Source organism: Equus asinus, chromosome 3 (assembly GCF_041296235.1).
Source record: "Equus asinus isolate D_3611 breed Donkey chromosome 3, EquAss-T2T_v2, whole genome shotgun sequence".
NCBI classification, from domain to species: Eukaryota; Metazoa; Chordata; class Mammalia; order Perissodactyla; family Equidae; genus Equus; species Equus asinus.
Window position 1 is genome coordinate 121,243,567 of NC_091792.1, and position 21,602 is coordinate 121,265,168.

The 21,602-nt window shown below is 40.6% G+C and overlaps 2 protein-coding genes and 1 long non-coding RNA gene across 44 annotated transcripts in view; 2 read left to right on the forward strand and 1 right to left on the reverse strand.

Annotated features, from left to right (window-relative positions):
* The window catches only part of FIP1L1 (factor interacting with PAPOLA and CPSF1), a 75,436-nt gene extending 71,862 nt beyond the window's left edge, over nt 1–3,574 (reverse strand). For 14 of the 39 annotated variants that reach the window (XM_044765997.2, XM_044765992.2, XM_044765991.2 and 11 more), the window contains exons 1-2: nt 3,206–3,504; nt 1,873–1,912 (exon numbers count right to left, since the gene is read on the reverse strand). In XM_044765997.2, the coding sequence (XP_044621932.1) occupies nt 1,873–1,912; nt 3,206–3,232 (67 nt within the window). In that variant the 5' untranslated portion in view covers nt 3,233–3,504. Of the gene's footprint in view, nt 1–1,872; nt 1,913–2,015; nt 2,061–3,205 lie in introns of all 39 variants that reach the window. The other 25 variants (XM_044765988.2, XM_070505881.1, XM_044765974.2 and 22 more) reach the window with 12 other exon arrangements.
* Nucleotides 3,070–6,804, forward strand: LOC123283768 (uncharacterized). Its single transcript, XR_011502235.1, has 3 exons — nt 3,070–3,524; nt 5,901–6,053; nt 6,173–6,804. It is a non-coding gene; the product is annotated as an uncharacterized lncRNA (long non-coding RNA).
* A 3,372-nt stretch (nt 6,805–10,176) lies between these two features.
* The window catches only part of SCFD2 (sec1 family domain containing 2), a 393,579-nt gene continuing 382,153 nt past the window's right edge, over nt 10,177–21,602 (forward strand). For 2 of the 4 annotated variants that reach the window (XM_044765962.2, XM_044765963.2), the window contains exon 1: nt 10,189–11,162. In XM_044765962.2, the coding sequence (XP_044621897.1) occupies nt 10,325–11,162 (838 nt within the window). In that variant the 5' untranslated portion in view covers nt 10,189–10,324. Of the gene's footprint in view, nt 11,163–21,602 lie in introns of all 4 variants that reach the window. The other 2 variants (XM_014853490.3, XM_044765961.2) reach the window with 2 other exon arrangements.

Below are 21,602 nucleotides of genomic sequence, written 5' to 3' on the forward strand. Positions count from 1 at the left end.
AATAATGTACAAGTGAAATTTCACAAGGCTGTAAACTATCATAACCTCAATAAAAATTTAAAAAAAATTTTCAGATGATATAATAATGAGTGAAACAAAAAAATGTCTTCCAATATAGGGGATATTTTTAAGTGAGGAAGAATACTCTAATTTCAGTATCCTCTAAGCTATTCCTATGTCCACTTCTCACTTCTTCCCTCCATTCAATTTTTTAAAGAACAGTTTTGAGATATAATTCACATACCACACAATCCACTCATTTGAAGTGTGTAACTGGTTTTTAGTATGTTTACAGAATAGTGAAACCATCACAACTATTTAATTTCAGAACATTTTCATCACCCCTATTTCATCACTAATATATAAAGGAAACTTTATATATTAGTAGTCACTCCCCATTTTCCTCTGTCCTCAGTCCTGGCAACCACTACTTTCTGTCTCTATGGATTTACCTATTCTGTACATTTAATAAAAATAGAATCATACTATAGTCTTTTGCGATTGGCTTCAGTTAGCATGTTTTCAAGATTCATCCATTTTATAACTCACATCAGTACTTTGTTATACTGTCAAATAGTATTCTATTGTATGGATATACCACATTTTCTCTCTCTATTCATTATTTGATGGACACTTGGGTTATTTCCATTTTTTAGCTATTACAAATAATGCTGCTATGAACATTCATGTACAAGTTTTTGGGCAGATGTATTTTTATTTCTCTAAGGTATATATCTAGAATTCCTGCGTCGTGTGCTCTGTTTAACCTTCTGAGGAACTGCCAGACTGCTTTCCAAAGTAGCTGCACCATTTTACATTCCTATCATCAGTGTATGAGGGTTCCAATTTCTCCACATCCTTACCAACACCTGTTACTATCAGTTTTTTTTTTATTACAGCCATCCTAGAAGGTGTGAGGTGGTATTTCCTCCACTTTTTAAACACAATATTCTTTAAAAGCTCTTTTTTTAACTACTCCTCCCCACTTATACTACACTAAGGCACCTGGTCAGCATATCCATGTACTTGTATGCATAAGTTGTTCAAAAATTTAGAATTAAAAAAAAAGAAAGATTGGCAGGGGGCCAGCCCCGTGGCGGGAGTGGTTAAGTTCGCACACTCCGCTTTGGCAGCCCAGGATTTTGCCGGTTCAGATCCTGGGCACAGACATGGCACCGTTCAGTAATCCATGCTGAGGCGGCGTCCCACATAGCACAACCAGAAGGACCTACAACTAAAATACACAACTATGTACTGGGGGGGGGGGGGGGTTGGGGAGAAAAAGCAAAAAAAGATTGGCAACAGTTGTTAGCTCAGGTGCCAATTTAAAGAAAAAAAAATTTAGAATAAGTTTCTGGCTCCTTGTATATGTTCTGTAAATGATATTCATACCTTTCTAGTAATCTAACAGAGAATCAATCTTACAACAAATTTATTAATTCCACTTGGAATTTAAATAAATACAAACATTGAAATTATAACTAAAGTGCACTGCACCATCAAAAATATTCATTGTAAAAGCAGTTAAAGGATTATTATTGAAACAAAATTTCTTTTAAGTTAAAACTTTTTCTAAGTAGTCTAATGGTTGTACTGTATACTAGTGAGCCCACTTAAGTGTAAAAAGTCACTTAACAGTGAAAAATATTCAAATCCTTGCTTCAAAAACTTTGTCCCCTAAGCTACTAGCAAATAAACCAGAATTAACATAAGATTAGGTCCTGAAATAGAAATAAACTCTAAAGGATCCAACGTCTTCCAATCTTCAGTCAAAATGTTGTAATCAAGCCAATGATTATAAAGAAATAATTCTGACAATTTAATAGGAACCAATGTATCACACAATAAGCACCAACAAGAAATTTCACTAACCTGGCATTTTCTTCTTCTGGCCTTTCAACTTCATTTTCATCTACCAAAAAAAAACACATAAATAAATAAATAAAATTACAAACAAACCATTCTTAAAGAAACCAGTATTATGAAAATCTGAAGTGATCATCACAAGCACTAACCTAGGTCCTTTGCCAAATCACTGTGCACATGCACGTCCCATGGGCCTATAAGCACATCCAAAGTTAGATCACCTTATAAATGACTTAACAAGATGTCTTTTATGAAAAAAAAAAAAAATCAGACTTTACTTCTATAAAAATAAGCTTACTTTAAGAGGTATTAAAGATTTCTAGATCTTTGCAAAAGATATCCTACACATTTACATTTCAGAGAGTATTAGTAACGCTAAATCTTGCCACCAAAGAAAACGAACTTATTTTACAAGTTTATCAAAACTAAAGTTTGTCAAAGTCACATCATCAAGGAGCTGCATGGTGCCCAAATGCGTACTTTTACTATACTATTCTAAAGACATCACGAATATATATTTTAAGCAAGGCACAAACATTAATTTTCAAGTCTAGTATCAGTGACAAGAAGGGACTGTGACCTGAAGTTAAAACCAGATGTCAAACAAGTCCCTTTCAAAAGGGAAGTACAAAATGCACTACGTTTATTTTGAGAAAAAGAAATACACAAGATGAAAACCCTTAGTCTAAGGGACATGAGGTACTTCGACGATGTGGGTTAAAGAGCAGTCTCTTAAAAAAGAAAAATTTCACCTTAATACAGGAGACATTCGGGGTTTTCTTTATGGGCCATAATGTATTCCATCTCTTTCTCTCTCTCTCTCTCAATTAATTATTTTTAAAGAACGACTTTCAGACAAGGAGGTACCCTTGCAGGTGCATTCCACACAAACTGACCATCAAGAAACAAGACGTTAGTTTTACAGCATCAACTTTATTTAGCTATTATTACAGAATGACTGTTTCGGGGAAAAAAGGGACAGGAAGGGCATCCTACAGCCAAGGGGCAACAGACAAACCAACACAGCTCAGAATCGATATAGGAAACACGAGGGATGGGCGGAGGCGAGGCCGAGCCGCCCGCCCGGGAGGCGGGGAGGCGGGGGGCTGGGGCCCGGCCAGCCGCCGCGGGTGGGTGCGCGTCGGGGGCGGGGGCCGCGCGAGGAGCCCGAGGGGCGGGGGACGCGCACGCCGTGCTCGGCCTAGGTCAGGCCGGATCCGGCGCCCGACGAGAGGCCCCAGGCCGCGGCGTGAGGGGCCAGGGACGCCAGCCGTTTGCAGGCCGGCAGGGAAGGCCTGAGAGAACCCGGGAGAGAGAGAAGGGACAGGAAGTTCCGTACCGCCATAGAGCCACTCTTCCTCCTCATCCCCTCCGGTCCCGCCGCTCAGCTCCGACACTAGGCGCTCGACCTCGCCGGCCGACATGGCCGCCCCGAGCACCACTTAAAGGCGGCGTTCAATAGCCCTCTCCTACCCCGTCCCCAGCCTCGCTGCCCGGAGGCGCGAGAGAGGCGCAAACCCGCCGGCAAGCGAACGAGGAAAGCGCGAGACTCAAATCCAGGGGAGTCGGCCGCGGCGGCAGTGGCGGCAAAGGAGAAGACTCCAGGCCCGGTCTGCCTGCGCACGCGCAGAGGCACCCAAGCGGCGCGGCGTCTCTAGGTGGTTTTCCTTCCGCGGCGGCGGCCACCTGAACCTAGTTGCGCATGCGCACCGTAGTTGGCCCCGCCCCTATGGAAGCCTGGTTTGCTTGTTCAGCGTGGCTTTCTTCCCCGGCGTTCTGCGTTAGCTAGGGTTCCCCTCCCCCAACCTTCCCGCTAATAACGCGTATTGCCTTTGCCGGCGAGTACTTCATTGTTCCGTTCTATCCTTGTTGTCTCTTGTTAACCTTTTTTTCTGTTTTTGAATCGTCCGAAAGGCCTTATTTCATTCTTTACATGTTGTATCAGCCGTGATACAGAATCGTTACCATTCAGTTCCCTGTTTCTCATTAAGTAGGGAGGAAATCAATTCATGGCCACTTTCTTGAAAAATTAATTTTTAAAAGCAAAACAAAGCATTACAGTTAAGGTCAGAGACCACGTTATCCACTACTCCGCTTTCCAGAGGTAGCTCTCGTTACTTGTTTGGTGTGCATTATTCTGCAATTTTCTATACATTTACTTCAGGTGAGTTTTGTGTTGATTGGGAAAACCTGAGGTTAACGAGTGTTAAAGGGTACAGTACTGTGTATATCATTCAGCAATTTTTTTTTTAACTCAACAGTGTCTTCGAGATCCTTTCCATGTTGGTATATATCAAACGATGTCCATTTTTAAGTGCTTCATAATATCCATAGCGTGGTTCTCATAAAGCGATTATGGCTGTTTCCCTATTGACGTACATTTAGATTGCTTTTAACTTTTAACTTTAACACACACACAAAAACTGCAATGAAGATCCTTATAAATGACTTCTTGCAGAATTATACAAGTGTTTCTCCAAGATAGATCATAGAAGTAGGGGCAGTTTTATTTTAGTAGATAATGCCAAATTTTCTGGCCACTTTTGAGAACACATCTTTGAAGAAGATGACGTATGATGAGTCAAAACTGGTTCGTAACTATAACTACCTAGTCGCATGACCTCAGGTAATCAACCTCCCTATGTTTCAGTTTTCTCATCTATAAAATAGGAAAGCTGAATCAAATGATCTCTGACGTCCCTTTCAGTACTAACGTTTTGAAACAGGACACTCCCTTTTAAACAGAAAGAAAGGCATTTTAGTTTTAAAAATTAATCAGTGGGGTTACTTGCTTTCTAATAAAATATTGTTCTTTCATTTATTTGACAACTACTGAATATCTGCTGTTGAAGAACTTGGAAAATAAAGATATGAGGAAAACAGTTCCTGCCGTTAAGGAGCTCTCAATTTATTTAGAAAGACAGAAGAGTGGTAAACAATTAATTCTTCTGCAAGAGAAAAGGTGGATATGCTATAAGAGGAGCAAAATCAAAGTGTTTTCATCCCAACAATACCACAGAATCTCATGTTCTTTCTTTTTTTTTTTTTGCATTTCATGTTATTTAAACAAATCATATGGTTTTAATCCCCCTTACCTTTGAACACTCCTGTACCTGTTATTCCCAGTCTCCCTTATGTGTTTAGGATAATCCTTTGCATCTTTCCTTTTTTTGTGTGTGTCAGGAAGATTGACCCTGAGCTAACATCTGTGCCAATCTTCTTCTACTTTATTTGGGATGCTGCCACAAGGTGGCCTGAGGAGTGGTGCTAGGTCCACACCCAGGATCAGAACCTGCAAACCCTGGGCCGTGGAAGCAGAGCCCAGGGAACATAACCACTATGCCGCTGGGCCAGCCCCATCTTGCATCCTTCTGAACTCTGTTGAGTTGTAATCAGCTGTGTGAAATCTTTCCTAAATTCTTCTTCATCTCCTCCCTTTATTTATTCAATAAATAAATTCAAATTTTATTTCTGGAGTGTCCACCAGTGTCAGGAACTGTTCTAGGCTATGTAGATTTGGCAGTGAGTAAAACAAAAACAAAGTCCTCCTCTCATGAAGCTTTCATTCTAATGAGGAAGATAGCCAATAAACATAAATGTCTAATATGTCAAGTGGTGGTAAAGATTGCAAAGAAGAGTAAGCAGGATGGGAGAACTCAGAGCAGAGTGGTGAAGAGGGAGAGGGCGCAATTTTGTATCATGTGGTCAGGGAAAGCTACTCTCATAAGGTGATATAAGAGTAAAGACATGAATGAAGAGAAAAATGAAGCCCTGTGGATTTCTAGGTGAAGTCCAATCAGACTGAGGGAACAGGAAATGCAAAGGTCCTGAGGCAGAAGCATACTTAGTGTGTTCAAGGAACCCAAAAGATAGCTGGAGTGGAGTGAGGGAGAAAGAGGATATAGATGAGGTCAGAGTTATTGGGGGTGACTAGGGCAGACCTAATCACTCTCTTCTAGACCCTGTGCTGCTTCTGTGACACGTACCTATCATATCATATAGTAATTATTTGACTACGTATCTGTTTTCCTAAGATTCGTCATTAGACCGAGTCCTCCCTCAAACACGGCATTTTTTCATATGTCACTCTCGTTCCCTGTATGGTGCTGACTACTTATTAGATCTTCTTGGCCTTTACTGACACTAATGGAATGAAGATTTTACATTCTACTTGGAAGTATCATAAGGTAATCACTTATAGTTCTATTTATCTTTCTGTTTGTCATTCCATGAGTCTATAATGAACTTTGGTGGTTTCATGGGAGAACCACTTGCCTATTGCTGAGCAGCCTCTTTCTCCTTTCAGGTGCCTGAAATGAGCTTCTTTCAAGGCATTACTTAACTGAAGAACTGATGAATAATAATTGATGCATCAGAATTGCCTTCATTATGGAGGTAGCATTTGAGCTAAGCTTTGAAAATGAAGATTTCCGCAAGCAGAGAAGCCCATAAATCACTAATAACCACTTTTAAAATGCCTCTTCCTTCTTGCTTCCAACTGAGTTCCTTGTGTGGATAAGCGTCCTTAGTTAAAGGAGTCTTCATCTCTCTCCTCACCAGAAGAGACTTCAAAGACAGGTAGTTCGAAGATATTTAATAAAGTTATGACCTTATCAAATTACAATACTTCATATATTTTGATTATATTTGTATTATGTTCAAATATTTAAAGAGTGGGGATTTTTTGTGATCTGTTGGTTCTCGGTGAAAAAACAACAAAGCATCAGTTTTAATATATCTATCTCTGAGAAGTACTGAAAGGGAATGCTTGGTAGATGACGATTAAAATAATGACAAAGACGTAAAGATCAAATAAGAGTGCCTCCCTCAGTATCTAGTAGATACGAAGTCGCAAGTATTCATAAATGTGTTTTGAACAGATAGGGCATTTAGGCTCAACTGTGCTATTTGCTGCCAACTTTAAACACGTCCCTTAAATCTCAATGTTCCTCAGTTTCCTCACCAGTAAATTGATATATTAAAATAACATTTCATACCCACTTCTTGGGAGGATAACAGAGCTAAAATGAGGTTTCAAATGTCAAATCATTTGACAAGTGAGAGGCAAGTGGGTGGTGTGTTATGGTTTAGACCTTTCGTTCTGTGAACAATCTGAATAACTGCATGTGTGTATAGCTTTTCTTCCTCTCTAGAGACTTCCATGAGGAATTAAGCCCCAAGTATCCATCTTCCTCTGTACTCTGACATATTTTAACACTAAATTTTATATTACTAGTTATTTCTGGAAAATTTTATCATCTCCTGTTCACATCTATACTGTTATATAGACCGTACACTCTTTAAGGGTGAGAACAAAATTTATTTATATCACTATTCACCAGATCCTCTCTTACAATGTCAAGCACACGGAATGTGCTTAGTAAATCCTTAAGTTAAGTGTTGATCATGCATATGGAGGACTTTGAAATAAAGCGAAGGGAGATATGCTTGATTTTACGAAGAATGGGAAATAACCGCTGGCTGTTTTGAGCAGAGAAGTAAAAATTACATTTAAATAAGGTAAATCTGGTGATCTTAAGCATGTAATTTTGGCAGGAATTCATTTGACTCTGCCATAATATCTAAGGGCAAGAAATGGAAGGAAGAAAATTCTGACGCATGTAACATGGATGAACCTTGAGAATATTATGCTAAGTGAAATAAACCAGTTACAAAAAGACAAATATTGTATGAGTTCAATTATATGTGATATCTAGAATAGTCAACTCATGGAAACAGAAAGTAGAATGATGGTTGCCAGGGGGAGGGGAATTGTTGTTGTCTAATGGATATAGAGTTTCAGTTTTGCAAGATGAAAAAGTTCTGGAGATCCGTTGCAGGACATTGTGAAAATACTTAATGCTACTGAATGTACACTTAAAAATGGTTAAGATGGTAAATTTTATATCTGTCTTTTGTCACAATTAGAAAAACAGACAAACAAATAAATACATGTTCCAACTGAACTCAGTATATTTTCCCCCCAGTCCGCTTCTCTTTTGGTTTTCCAAATCTCAGTGACTGCCATTTACCAGTCACTCAGGCAGAAAACTGGGCATTAACCTGAACTACTCTCTCTGCCTCACTCTCTGTCAATCCCTTCATTAGATTTTTTGGCTCTATCTTCATGACATCTCCTTAGACACCCCTCACTGCCCATCCCCTTTATTGGTATCCTTATCTAATCTGGCCCTAGTGGTTGCTGTCACTGTTTCCTAACCGCTCTCCCTGCCCTATGTCTTACTAGGATCTTTTCTTTTATCAACTCCAGATGTGGACAAATTTTTTCTACTCCTCAAAATACTTTAATAGTTCCCCATTGGCTTCTACTGTTTAGAATCGAAAATAAGATTCATCCTGATCTACTCCCTTCTTTTCTAGTTCCTAGCTCCTATTTCTTCTTGGGTCTCTCTTCATGCAGTGCACTCCAGCTATACTAAACTGTAATTCTAGAGAACACATTGTACGGTTTCATGCGTCTATGGCTTTGTTCGTGCTGCACTCTCTGCCAGGACTGCCAGGAATGCTCCTCCCCATCCTGTCCACCTGGTGAACACCTGACTTTCTTTCAAGGCAACTCAAAACTCATGTCCTATATGAAACTTCTTTTGACCACTTCCCTTTTCCCCTCACCAAGTCAGAATTTATTTTTCTTCCTTTGTAATTCTTATACATTAAAAAAAGTCACTGCTTTTGCTACATTTTGTTGCAGTTGCTTGCTGTACATGTGGCAGTACTTTTATTTCAGATTCTTTTGAAGGCAGGGCTGTTGCTTATTTCTCTTTATCTCCTCAATGTCCAACAGTGTCTTGAATATTGTACATTTCCATTAAGAGTTGGTTGACTATATTATTTATTATATGGATATGAATTGAACATTTATTCAATGAACATTTATTAAATATGTATTATTTTCTAGTGTTGGGGATACCAGACCTGTAGTGCACAATCTAGCAGAACAGGTATCTTAAGGAAAACAGGTATGTTAAGACTTACCCCATGATATGGCAAGTACTTAGCAGAGGTATCAACTGTTGTGTGTTGAGGGGATGAGGGAGAGGAGAGAGTGATGGTACTGGTGATAGTGAGTTAGGAAAACTCTCACATGGAAGGTATCATTAGAATGATTATTTTTGGTAGGAGTTTACCAGGTGTAAATTCTTTGTAGATCAGGAAATTTATTTTATTAATCATTGTATCTTTGGAGCCTAGCACAGTGTATACTTAGTAAATGCTTAATAAATCATGGTTGAATGAATGGAACCCATGAAACATTCAGGGCTCAATCTGTTGACTTCATTGTGTAGGTATATAATGTTCCAGGCTGGAAGTAGCTGGAGAAAATTGAGAAATTATGAACGGTTTTGGTGGCAATTGAAGGAATCTGGCTGTGTCCTCTAGTCAATTGGGCCAGGACAGGCTTTGAATCAGGAAAATAGTAGGACCAGCTTAGTTTATTAGGAAGAAAACTGAACTGGAGAGGGAAGAGATGGAAAACTGGGAAATGATGGGAGATCATTGCAATTGTCCAGGTGATTGATGATGGTGGGTTAAGGCTGTGACAGCAAGGATGAGGAGATGGGGCTGGATTCCAGGATTTTTGAAGCAGATCAAGATTTGGTGACAATGAGGGGGCCGGCCTGGTGGCACAGCGGTTAAGTTTGCGTGTTCGGCTTCTTGGTGGCCCTGGGTTCGCCTGTTCAGATCCCAGGTGCGGACATGACACTGCTTGGCAAAAGCCATGCTGTGGTAGGCGTCTCACATATAAAGTTGAGGAAGATGGACATGGATGTTAGCTCAGGTCCAGTCTTCCTCAGCAAAGAGAGGAGGATTGACAGTAGTTAGCTCAGGGCTAACCTTCCTCAAAAAAAAAAAAAAAGATTTGGTGACAATGAGACAAATGAGGGAAGGTGGAGAAAGTGAAAATGAAACCAGTAGGTTTGTTATGAGGCCTGTGTGCAATAACGTATGTGACGGCAATCTATAAACTACAAAACATTACAGTTGGTTGTTTTATCTTCTCTGGCTACTCTACGTTTAGATGGGGTAAGTGGCTGTATTTTTAAAGAGATGTGTTCATATCCAAGGAAGATATAAAACTTCGGATTCACAGGGGCAGGGAAAGGTAATCTCAGAAGACTGGGAGGGGAAAAGAACGCAGTTCGGCTATTTCCTAGGCAGCTCCTTCTCAACTCCCCGAACTTTCAAGGTACCCCAGAGCCAGGGAGCCCTGCCCACTTCTGCTTCCCAGTCTTCAGCATCCTTCCAGGAGCCCGGTCTTCTCGCTAGCCAATCACGCTCGTTGACGTCATCACCGTGCGCGGTCAATAGATGAGTCGGAGGCGGCACCACGTGTACTGTGTTGACTGTCAAAGTCTCAGGGAGCCCAATTCCCGGAAGCTGTGAGTTCTGAAAGAAGTTCCTGCAATTGAGTGCCCGCGCTTGCGAATTCCCAACTATGAGCGACCCGGGTGTGTTGTCCTTTACCCACCAAGGCTGGGAGCAGGTGCTGGCCAAAGTGAAACGGGCCCTGGTCTACCTGGACGCTGCCTGCGCCGAGAGCCTGCACTGGGGCTGCGGATCCACGCGGCTCTTGGAGGCGGTGGGGGGTCCTGCGTGTCACCTGCGGGAGTTCGAGCCCACCGCAGTTGGTGGCGGAGCCGAGCAGCCCAAGGCGGTGTTTGTGCTGAGCTGCCTGCTGAAAGGCCGTACCGTGGAGACGCTACGGGACATCATCTGCCGCAGTCACTTCCAGTATTGTGTGGTGGTCACCGCCGTGAACCACGCTGTCCATCTCACGGCTAATCACGTGCCGGCGGCGGCAGCGGCCGAGCTAGAGGGGCAGCAGCCGGTCTTCGAGCAACTGGAGGAGAAGCTGTGTGAGTGGATGGGCAACATGAACTACACCGCTGAGGTGCTGCACGTCCCGTTGTTGCTCGCCCCTGCTGCTCCCCACCTTGCCTTGACTCCAGCCTTTGCTTCCCTTTTTCCACTGCTACCCCGGGATGTGCATCTCCTTAACAGTGCCCGGCCGGACAAGAGGAGGCTGGGAAGCCTGGGTGAGGTGGATGCCACTGCCCTGCCCCCTGAGCTGCTACTGCAGATCAGGTGCCTGGTGTCAGGCCTCAGTTCTCTGTGCGAGCATTTAGGGGTACGGGAGGAGTGTTTTGCTGTAGGTTCCCTCAGTCGGATCATCGCCGCAGATCTGGCCAATTATGCCCCTGCCAAGAACAGGAGGAAGACTGCCGCAGGCAGGGCATCGGTGGTCTTTGTGGACAGAACTCTGGATCTCACCGGTAAGTGGGATTGCTGTGGAGATCTTCATAATCATTCTCCAAGGTGGGACTTTCATTGATTCAGCATATTTTATTGACCTCTCACTGTGTGTCAGGTTGAGGACACAAAGATGCACTAGATGGACACAGTCCCTGATTTCACAGAGTTCATAGTCTAGAGGTAAATTAGTCATTAGCAATAGCAAATTAGCAATTACAATCAATTTGTTAAATGCTGTAATGGGTAAATACATCTTCAACATGCACTGCCTTCTTATACAACTGCATCTAGCCCAAGAGACTGGAAAAATGGAATTATGTTGACATCCAGGAGAACTGTCCACCTGGGAACCTTTTAGAAATGTGCAGATGCCAATATTCACAACAACCCTTCGTAAGAGGGTTCTAATATATTGGAGAGGTGTTAACAGATGACCTAGTGTAAGGAAACTGTACAACACTTAGTTGAGTTTTAGATTTCTTTAAATGAGCATTAATAAATGAGGCTGAACTTAAACACCACCAGAAAATGAGATTAAATAGAATTGTAGAAAATAATTGCAAATGTTTGTTGATTGATTCTTAGCTCTCATTCTGTTGAAGACTGGGTAGATAATATCAAATTATAGTAATATATTTATTTATACACATAAGGAACAAATGTAACTCTTAAAATAAGTGAAGGAAAAACACTTTCTGGTACTTGATGTGTGCATTTATTTTCAAAAGTCAACTTTGTTGTTCTCTAATTAGGTAGATATAATGCTGCTAGTAGTAAAGGCTGGCCACACCCAAGTTCAGGGAGAATAATCAGGAAACTGACATTGGTAAGAGTTCTTTTTACTAGGTCAGAAAAAAAGCTGAATGAAATTATAAAAACCACAGTAAAGTGTATTTGTGTTTTTGGCCTTATAAGATTAATTTTCAGTTCATAAAATAGAAAGTAAGCTAAATGGTAATGCTGAAATGTAAGCTTAATTATGTAATTGGAAAAACCAGGTTTCCAGTCTGTCACTGTGATTTAAATATGAGTAATGATTGTAACATCCCAGAACTCTTAGGGGATTAAAAAGTACCTAATGGGGGCCAGCCCGGTGGTGCAGCAGTTAAGTTTGCACGTTCCGCTTCGGTGGCCCAGGGTTCACCAGCCCGGATACCAGGTGGGGACATGGCACTGCTTGGTAAGCCATGCTGTAGAAGATGGGCACGGATGTTAGCTCAGGGCCAGTCTTCCTCAGCAAAAAGAGGAGGGTTGGCAGTAGTTAGCTCAGGGCTAATCTTCCTCAAAAAAAAAAAAACACACACACACACAAAAAAGAGAAGGCAGAGTGGGTGGGATAAGGGAGTATCTCTGGGACCCAACATATTTACCTATCTGCTGGTGCATAGAGCCAAGTTTGATTTGTGGTCCCCTCTGAACCCAATCACCTCTGGCATCATGTACCCAAGAAATGGTCTATGACCTACTTTCCATTTTAAAATTATGACATATTCTCCTTCAGAAGGGATCAAAATTATTGCTGGCCGATAGAGGGTAGATTTTGGAGGATAGATTCTAACTGGGACTAGTTTGTTACTGTGGTCCTAATAACTTAGAAATTTAAGTCTTTTTAATGGCTATCTTTTGGGTAATCATCCAAACTATCTTCCAATGATCAGCTTAATAGTTCATTTGTGTCAAAGATGTTTCAACATAGTGTTATGATGCCGTATTAGTGATATTCAGGGTTGATTTTCAGTTGGTACATAGCTGTATTGTCAAACCAGTTTTTTACACATTAAAATCCTTCTATACTAGTGAGTAAAGAGAAATCTTATACTTATTGAAACCACAAGCCGCCTAATGCTGTTGCCCAGTGGAGGTCAGTGATAGGGCCTGGAGGTGCTGAGTGTACTGAGGCAGTGGTGGAAGTTCATGGCGGTACTGATAGTTGTGGAGATACAGCATTTGTCTTCTGCTCCAGCGTGGCCCAAACAAAATTGAATGGGGTGGTAGGGTAGGTGGTGTTGGTGGCATTATTGTTGGCGTGAGTGCTCTCTGTCCTTGGTCCAGGCTCTGGCATCTAGGAGCATACCTGATCACCATGCTCAAAGTTTTTTGCAGATCTGTCCTGGATGCAACAAGCATAAGGAGCTGGGGAGCTCATGACTATAAAGTTAATGGAGTAGTTGTTACAAGGGTTTGGTGTGGTTTCTTACATCAAATTGTGGCTTAGATTGGGGCATTGTTGAGCCAGTTGATATGTGCAGCATACAAAAGATTACACCAATAATTTCTAAAAATCAAAGGTGATTTGGAAATGAATGGAATGACTTGAATGATTTGAATTTCAATTTAAATTACTTGACAGCAGTTTTAATATAGAGACCAAAAGGAAACACATTTTTTAGTTTTTGATTTAGATTTTACTTTGTATACATATACCTTAATGTATGTTGTTAAATATTTTGGATACCATTCTTGGTGATTTACCATTGGAAGATTTATATACTTCATCTCTTCTTCGAGGTAAAATTGGCACTACCAAAAATAACTTCCAATATTTCATAAATATTCGACAGTAACATTGTGCTTAGGATATAGACAAGTTTCTTTCTCATCTTTTTGTTATCGTCTTTGCTGAAAGTACTATCACTTTGTCTAACAGTTGGTTTGTTTTTTCGGTAAACATTTATTGAGTACCTACTGTGTGCCGAGCATTGTCCCAGTGAGGGAAACAGTGGTGAACAAGACAGACAAGTTCTTTCCTCTCCTGAAGCAGTTGATAAGCCCTCAGGACTTAAAAATATAGAAGTTTGTTGTAGTTGTTTGAGAAGCAAATGACCACTGATGTGTGTGCTGTGATTTCAACTTACTTTCACCATGTCTAGACCGCCCAGAAGCTTGGGCCCCTGCAGAGTGCTTCAGGCACATTTGCATAGGAAATTTAAGTACAACGTTCTATGGATTGTTCTGCCTTCTGATTTGTTTTGAGGGACACTTAAAAAGATAGATATGGCACAACCAGAAGGACCTACAATTGGGGTGTGCAACTGTGTACTGGGGGGCTTTGGGGAGAAAAAAAAAAAGGTTGGCAGCAGATGTTAGTTCAGGTGCCAATCTTTAAAAACAAAAAGGTAGACATGATTTATGATTCTCTAAAAGGTTTGAATCTTGTTTCCCTTCCATTCTTTTCTGGCTCTTAAGATCAACTAGTATACTTTGCTAGTGGTATTCAAGCTCAAAATTGAAAGATAGGAGATGGCAGTAACTCTGGGAATTAAATTTCCTCTCTTGGTTCAATTCTTCTGAATTTTAGTTTCATGTAAACTTTTAAATTAAATCCATTCAATTAAAGATTAACTTCCAATCCAATGGATGGTTCTTAATTCTGGGATTATGATACACTGTTGCATTTATATTTGCTTTAAAATGTGGTTACATATTATTATTATTATTTTTTTTTTTAAAGATTGGCACCTGCCTAACAACTGTTGCCAATCTTTTTTTTTTCCTGCTTTTTCTCCTCAAATCGCCCCAGTACATAGTTGTATATTTTAGTTGTGGGTCCTCCTAGTTGTGGCATGTGGGATACTACCTCGGCGTGGCCTGATGAGCCGTGCCACTTCTGTGCCCAGGATCCAAACCGGTGAAACCCTGGACCGCTGAAGCAGAGTGCACGAACTTAACCACTTGGCCACGGGGCTGGCCCCCACATTATTTGTTAAAGTATTGAAATGTGAAACTATTAATAATGGCTAAAATTTGAGAGCACACTACTTTTCTCAGCACTCTACATATATAAACTCCTTTAATTTTCACAGTACTTTTTTGAGGTAAGTATTATAATTATTCTCATTTTGCAGATGAGGAGACTGAGGCTTGGAGAGTTAAGTAACTCATCCAAGATCACACAGCTGGTAAGTGGCACAGTCAGGGTTTGAACCTTGGCAGTTTGCTCCAGAGCCTGTGCTCATAACCTCTCTCATATGTGCGGCTATGGAAAAAAGTTTGAGAACCCTTGTCCTGGATAGTAGAGGTAGTGCTGATGTTGTGTCCAGAAGCGAGCAGCTTCAGAGTCTAAGCATAGTTGTTGGACTCTGGTGCTGCCTTAGTGTTCAGAAAAGTGATTTATCCTTTCTACCCCTATCTGATTTTCCACAAAAAGCGAAGTACCAACTAATATCTTCATTTTAGAGTTCAGAGGATACTGTTTAAAGTAAACATAGGTATGAGACATAATTGAGAAGCCATATAAGGCTCCGACTAGATTACTGGTCTTAGATCTGGAGCAGTATAATAACTTCAAGTCCTAGCTTTGTGACTTACTTGCTGTTTGATCCTCATTGAACCTTTTGAGGGCTTTCTTATTTGTAAACAGGGGAAAATAGCAACCTTAAAGGGCTGTTGGGAAGATATAAAATCATCCATCCATTCGTTCGTTCAATATGTAATTAATATGGTGGGTAAGAGATTAAAAAGTGAGGATTTCCATTTTAGATAGCCTAGCTAGGGAAGGCCTCTCTGAGGATGTGACATTTGAGTGGAGACTGAAAGAAAAAGAAGCAGAACATATAAGACCTAGGGGCCAGCCCAGTGGTGTAGCGGTGAAGTTCTCACGTTCCACTTCAGTGGCCCGGGGTTCACAGGTTTGGATCCCAGGTGTGGACCTACACACTGCTTGTCAAGCCATGCTGTGGCAGGTGTCCCACATATAAAGTAGAGAAAGATGGGCATGGATGTTAGCTCAGGGTCAGTCTTCCTCAGCAACAGCAGATGTTAGCTCAGGGCTAACTTCCTAAAAAAAAAAAAAAAAAAAAAAAAGGAACGTATAAGACCTAGGGAATGACAAGTGCAAAGGATCTCAGGTGGGAATATGTTTGACATGTTTGAGGAACAGTAGGAGGCCAGTGTGGCTCCCTTCAGCTTGCCCTCCAAACAATGAGGGCCAGTGATAGGAGGTGAAGTTGAAGAGACAAGCAGAGGAAATGCATTGTAGAGTAAAGTAAGGACTTCAAGTAAAAGCCAAAGTCTGATGGGAAAGTTGGAGGGTTGTGAGCTGTGATGTGACATGATCAGATTTATGTTACACAGAATCGTGTATGTGAGGAGTGAGGAATGGAGGTAGAGCCTCAATATGTGGTAGCTGCTGCTACTATCTAGGTTGTGTAGTAGGCATGAGTGGTTAGTTACAGTAGTCTTATCTCTGCCCCTTCCTAGTGATGAGTCCTTGGGCCAGTTGCCTAACTGAAGGGTCTCAGTTTCCTGATCTGTAAAATGAGGATAATAAGAGTACCCACTCAAAGAGTGGTTGAGAGGGTAAATTAAGTTAACACATCTAGTTTCCAGAACAATGCCTGCTACATAGTCAGCACTGGAAAAATGTTTATTATTTTTTTATTAATTAATGATATGCATTTAAAATGGTTTAATGTTTTATTCTTTTAAAGGTAATTTTCCCCCCAGGTATAAGACTAAAATCATAAATGCAAGAATAATTTGCCACACATATAACCCAGAAGAATTCTATTACTTGACCTCGTACCCACCATTAAAGGAAATGAGAGTTGGTTAGAATTAACTATTTGTCAGGAACTATATTCTGTCATACCTAGAGAAAAAAAAATGAAGTGAAAGATTCCTCCTGTATGATCCTGCAAGATCACTACAATTTTAGTTACTTAGGAGAGTATAAAGAATGGTTTGGGTGATCTCTATTCATTTCATAAATATTTTTTGAGCAACTTTTGTGTGCAGCCTCTGTGCTAGGTGATAGTGACATAAAACCTCCCTACTCAGTGACTCCTGGGGACTGATAGCTTCAAGCTCAACTGGAAGTGAATTAAAAACGCACAATCTCAGGCCTAACCCCAAATTTGTGAATCAGAATCTGTGTTTTAACAAGATCCCCAGGTGATTTGAATATGCAGTAAAGTTTGAGAAGTGCTGATACAAAGATCAAACAGTCAAAGCTCTGGTTTATGAGGAACTCACAGTCTAATGAAGAAGCAGAAAGCTCAGCTAATTGGAGTATGAATGATATGTGCCTTCATAGGGTTTAGGTACAAAATACTCATTTAAGGGGTAGCCATTCCTAGGCCAGTGGTTCTCAACTTGGTTTCACATTTGAACCACCCCAGAAAGTCTTTTTTTTTAAGGAAGATTAGCCCTGAGCTAACATCTGTCGCCAATCCTCCTCTTTTTGCTGAGGAAGACTGGCCCTGAGCTAACATCCATGCCCATCTTCCTCTACTTTATATGTGGGATGCCTACCACAGCATGGCTTGCCAAGCAGTGCCATGTCCCCACCCAGGATCCGGGCTGGTGAACCCCGGGCCACCGAAGCAGAACGTGCAAACTTAACTGCTGCGCCACCGGGCTGGCCCCCAGAAAGTCTGATTTTTAAAGATTTTTTTTTTCCTTTTTCTGATTTTTAAAAAGGGGTCTGGGCAGAGGCTAGAATCAGTATCCTTTTAAAAGCTCCCCATGGGTGCAAAGATGTAAGAAGGAACATAGGTTGTTCTGGGAGTTCTTTTTAGATAATTTTTTATTGGAACGTAAGGTACATGGGGGTTGGAATGAAGGACTGAGCGAATGGTAAGAGATAGGAAGGAAGGATGATGACGATGATGAGGAAGGTGGTTGAGGCAAAAGGCCTTAAATTTCATGCTCAGTGAGGAGCCATAGCAAGTTTTTAGGCAGACAAAATGCATGTGCAGATTTCCTGTTGAAAGAGTTCTCTGGTGGACAGTGTGATAGATGGATCTGTTGATTCCGAAGCGGAAACCACGGTGTGAGTCAGGCTCTAATGGGGTGGATTTTGTTGTTGTTGTTGTCGTTGTTGTTTTGCTTGCTTTTTTTTCTAGTCAAGTTTATTAAAGTATAACTTACATATAGTAATATTCATTTTTATAATAAAGTGTGTAGTTTTGTCCAGCAACATATAGTCATGTAACCACCACCACAGTCAAGATATAGGAACAATTCCAACACTTCAAAAAGTTTCTTTGTGCCTCTTGCAATCTCACCCTCAGTTCCTGGCAATCATGAATCCATTTCCTGTCCGTCGAGTTTTGCCTTTTCAAGAATGTAACATAGGGCGATGCAGCGGTTAAGTTCCCATGTTCTGCTTCGGTGGCCCGGGGTTTGCCGGTTCAGATCCCGGGTGTGGACATGGCATCACTAGGCAAGCCATGCTGTGGCAGGCGTCCCACTTATAAAGTAGAGGAAGATGGGCATGGATGTCAGCTCAGGGCCAGTCTTCCTCAGCAAAAAGAGGAGGATTGGCAGCAGATGTTAGCTCAGGGCTAATCTTCCTCAAAAAAAAAAAAAATGTCATAAATGCAATCATCTGTGTATATAGCCTTTTGAGTGCCCTCTTTCACTTAGTGTAATACAGTTGAGATTTATCCATGTTGTTGCTTCTATCAGTTGTTCATTCCTTTTTATTTATGAGTAATATTCAGGTGTATAGATGTAGCACAGTTTGTTAATTTGCGCACTGGTCAGGCTGTGTCCGTAAAGGGTATAGAAAGGAATAACGTTGATATCTGTTGACTCGACTCTAATTCCTACTGTGGGGTGTGCAGTGATTCTTAACTGTTTTGAAATTAAGAAACTTTTTTGAGCAATTGTTAAAAGTTATGGATTGTCTAGAAAAAAGCATAAGCTTACAGTATTTCTTATCAAATTTAACCCTCCCATCCATCCATGGAAGAGCCCAGCCTAGGAGCCATGGGCTCCCTGAGATAAAGGCAAGACATATTGGAGGCTAGGGGATTGATCAGGGGGTTGTTATAATATCTAGGTGAGAAATTGTGTGAATTTATATTGAGTCAATAATAGGAAGGATGAAGAGAAGAGTAGTTGATATTTAAGTGAGAGAATTCATAGAGTGGTGACTGATAGAATGGTAGAGTATTACGGGAAAGATTTGAAGACATGCCAAGTTTTCTAGCTTGGGCAATTTCAGAATCCATTCCCTGATATATGGAATGTAGGAGAAGATTCAAGTTAGGGGCAATATAATGAATATCATGTGATTCTCTTATCTAAAATTACTGTGTGGGGAAATTTGCTTATTGAATAAACTTGTGTATGTGCTGTGTTGTAATTCTCCTACCCCCATAACCCAAAGTCCTACCTGGTATATGGCAAACTTAAGTAGGCTTTTGACTGGTATGCAGTATCCACTGTAATACATCTCCTTTATGCTAGATTTGACTGATGTGAGGCAACAATAGGTAGTGTTAGAAATGGTAGTATTAGAGAGGATCTAATAACTAACAGTCCTTTCCTCATCCACAATCTGAATCAATTGAATATGAGATAAAGAGTTGGCAGGCGGAGGCCAAAATACTAGTTTTATTATGGATAAATAATAAACATTATGAGCATTAAAGAATGTGGCTTGTATGTATGGACAAGTGAGCTTCCTAAACCAAATCCCAGAGTTCAAAAGTTTACCCACTCAGCAGCAGGCTTGGACCAGAGCAAGTCTTTTTCCCTTTTCTGGAGGGCAGAACCTATCCTAGGAAGAGTAGAGTAGAACCTGACAGCCCGGGGAAAAGCGATTGATGGAAGGAGGTAAAGCATGTTCACGAGTGTTATGCTAACTGTTGTCCCTCTACATGGAAGGAAACATCAGGAGTAATAAAGAAATATTCCGTTCTTATAAGACAGAAATGTGATCAAATACTGGAACATTTCAAAATAATGAAAGGCAGTCACAGATTCTTGGGAATGAATGATGGCGAATCAGAAAGGACGTGAGTTTTTGCATATGTGAATTCTGAGTCCGGTAGCCCTATCTCAACACAAAGGGACAATACGTACGGCCCAAAAATAGCCTGTTTGTGAAATGTAGAGAAGGCTGCTGCTGCATTTTTATCTTTTGAGCCCTACTCCAGTGTGACTGAGCTCTTGTGAAGGTGCCTCAATTCTTGCTTCTCACTCTATTTCGTTTAGTAGAGGCAAGTATAGATGTTTCTTGCCTTATGATGATGATACTGGCATGTACATCACATCTAATCTACAGGATCATACAGGAATGGTATTTTTCTGGTGCTGTTAACTAAAAAAGTTTAGCCCTTGAAGCAATTGGCTTAACTTAAGATCTCAAATCCTGAGGTTCAAAGATATTTAGGTGTCAGTTGGACCAGCTCTAAGTTTTTAGCTTAGTAAAATAGCACCACATTTATGGAAGCTGCCTCAGGTTACACAAGGAACTGGCAGAGGTTAGGACCACTAGAGCCCACGTCTCCAATTTCTTTTTCTGACACCCCACTTGGAAAAGATGGCACTGGGAAATAAACCATTCTCTGGCCAGACTAGACCACATTGCTGTTGGCCACATTAACAGTTGGACAGGGAAGAAGTAACTGGGTTCTGGTTGACTTCCACTCCTGAGCTTCTTAAATAATATTTTTAAATTTCTGTAATAAAGGAAAAATTAAGCTCTCTGAAAATTTGTGTGATACAAATCTTGGTATTTTATTCATTTTATAAAAGAAGAATCTGAAGTTATTGTGACACTGAGAGGCCCCAAATGCTTAGTCTGTGTTTGAGTCATGTAAATAGCACTAATTAAATTTTAAAGATGAATATTGAACCCTCTAAAGCCAGGCATGTGAGAAACTGTATTCACAGAAGAGCAGGACAATTGGTTGAAAGCCCGTGCTTTATCCTTCGTTATCAAGCATGTTAGACATACACATCCTTTTGACTAAATCTAAGAAGCTGAGTAATCCTGGTCATGTAAATTTGGCCTTTTGTTAATTCTCTGATGTAATATTTTAAATATTTTCTGATTGGATGTAAATTATTTTTCTAATTAGGTAAGTTCCGTGTGATCCCTGTAGAAAACACTGGGAAAAAATGAAGTTTAGGTAGAATTTATATCAACGAAAAGCCTACCATCCAAAGATAACCCTTGTTAAAATTTCTGGATATTTGGGGGCTGGCCCCGTGGCTGAGTGGTTAAGTTCGCAGCTCCGCTGCAGGCAGCCCAGTGTTTCGTTGGTTCGAATCCTGGCTGTGGACATGGCACTGCTCATCAAACCACGCTGAGGCAGCGTCCCACATGCCACAACTAGAAGGACCCACAACGATGCCACAACTAGAAGGACCCACAACTAAGAATATACAACTATGTACCCGGGGGCTTTGGGGAGGAAAAGGGAAAAAAATAAAATCTTTATAAAAAGAAAAAAAATTTTGGGATATTTGTATGTGTGTGTGTGTGTTTATAATATATTTTTTATTCTTATTATGCAGGAATATATGTTCACCATAGAAAGTTTAGAATCTGTAAATAAATAGAAGAAAACAAAAATCACAATTTGAAAATTGCTTCAATAAATTTACCATAATTTAAAAAAAAACTATTCCTCTCCTTTTGAACATTTAGGAGGTTAGTATATAATATTTTAGGCATATACATGGTACTTTGGTTCTGTAAAAATAGCTATTAGTTATTAAAC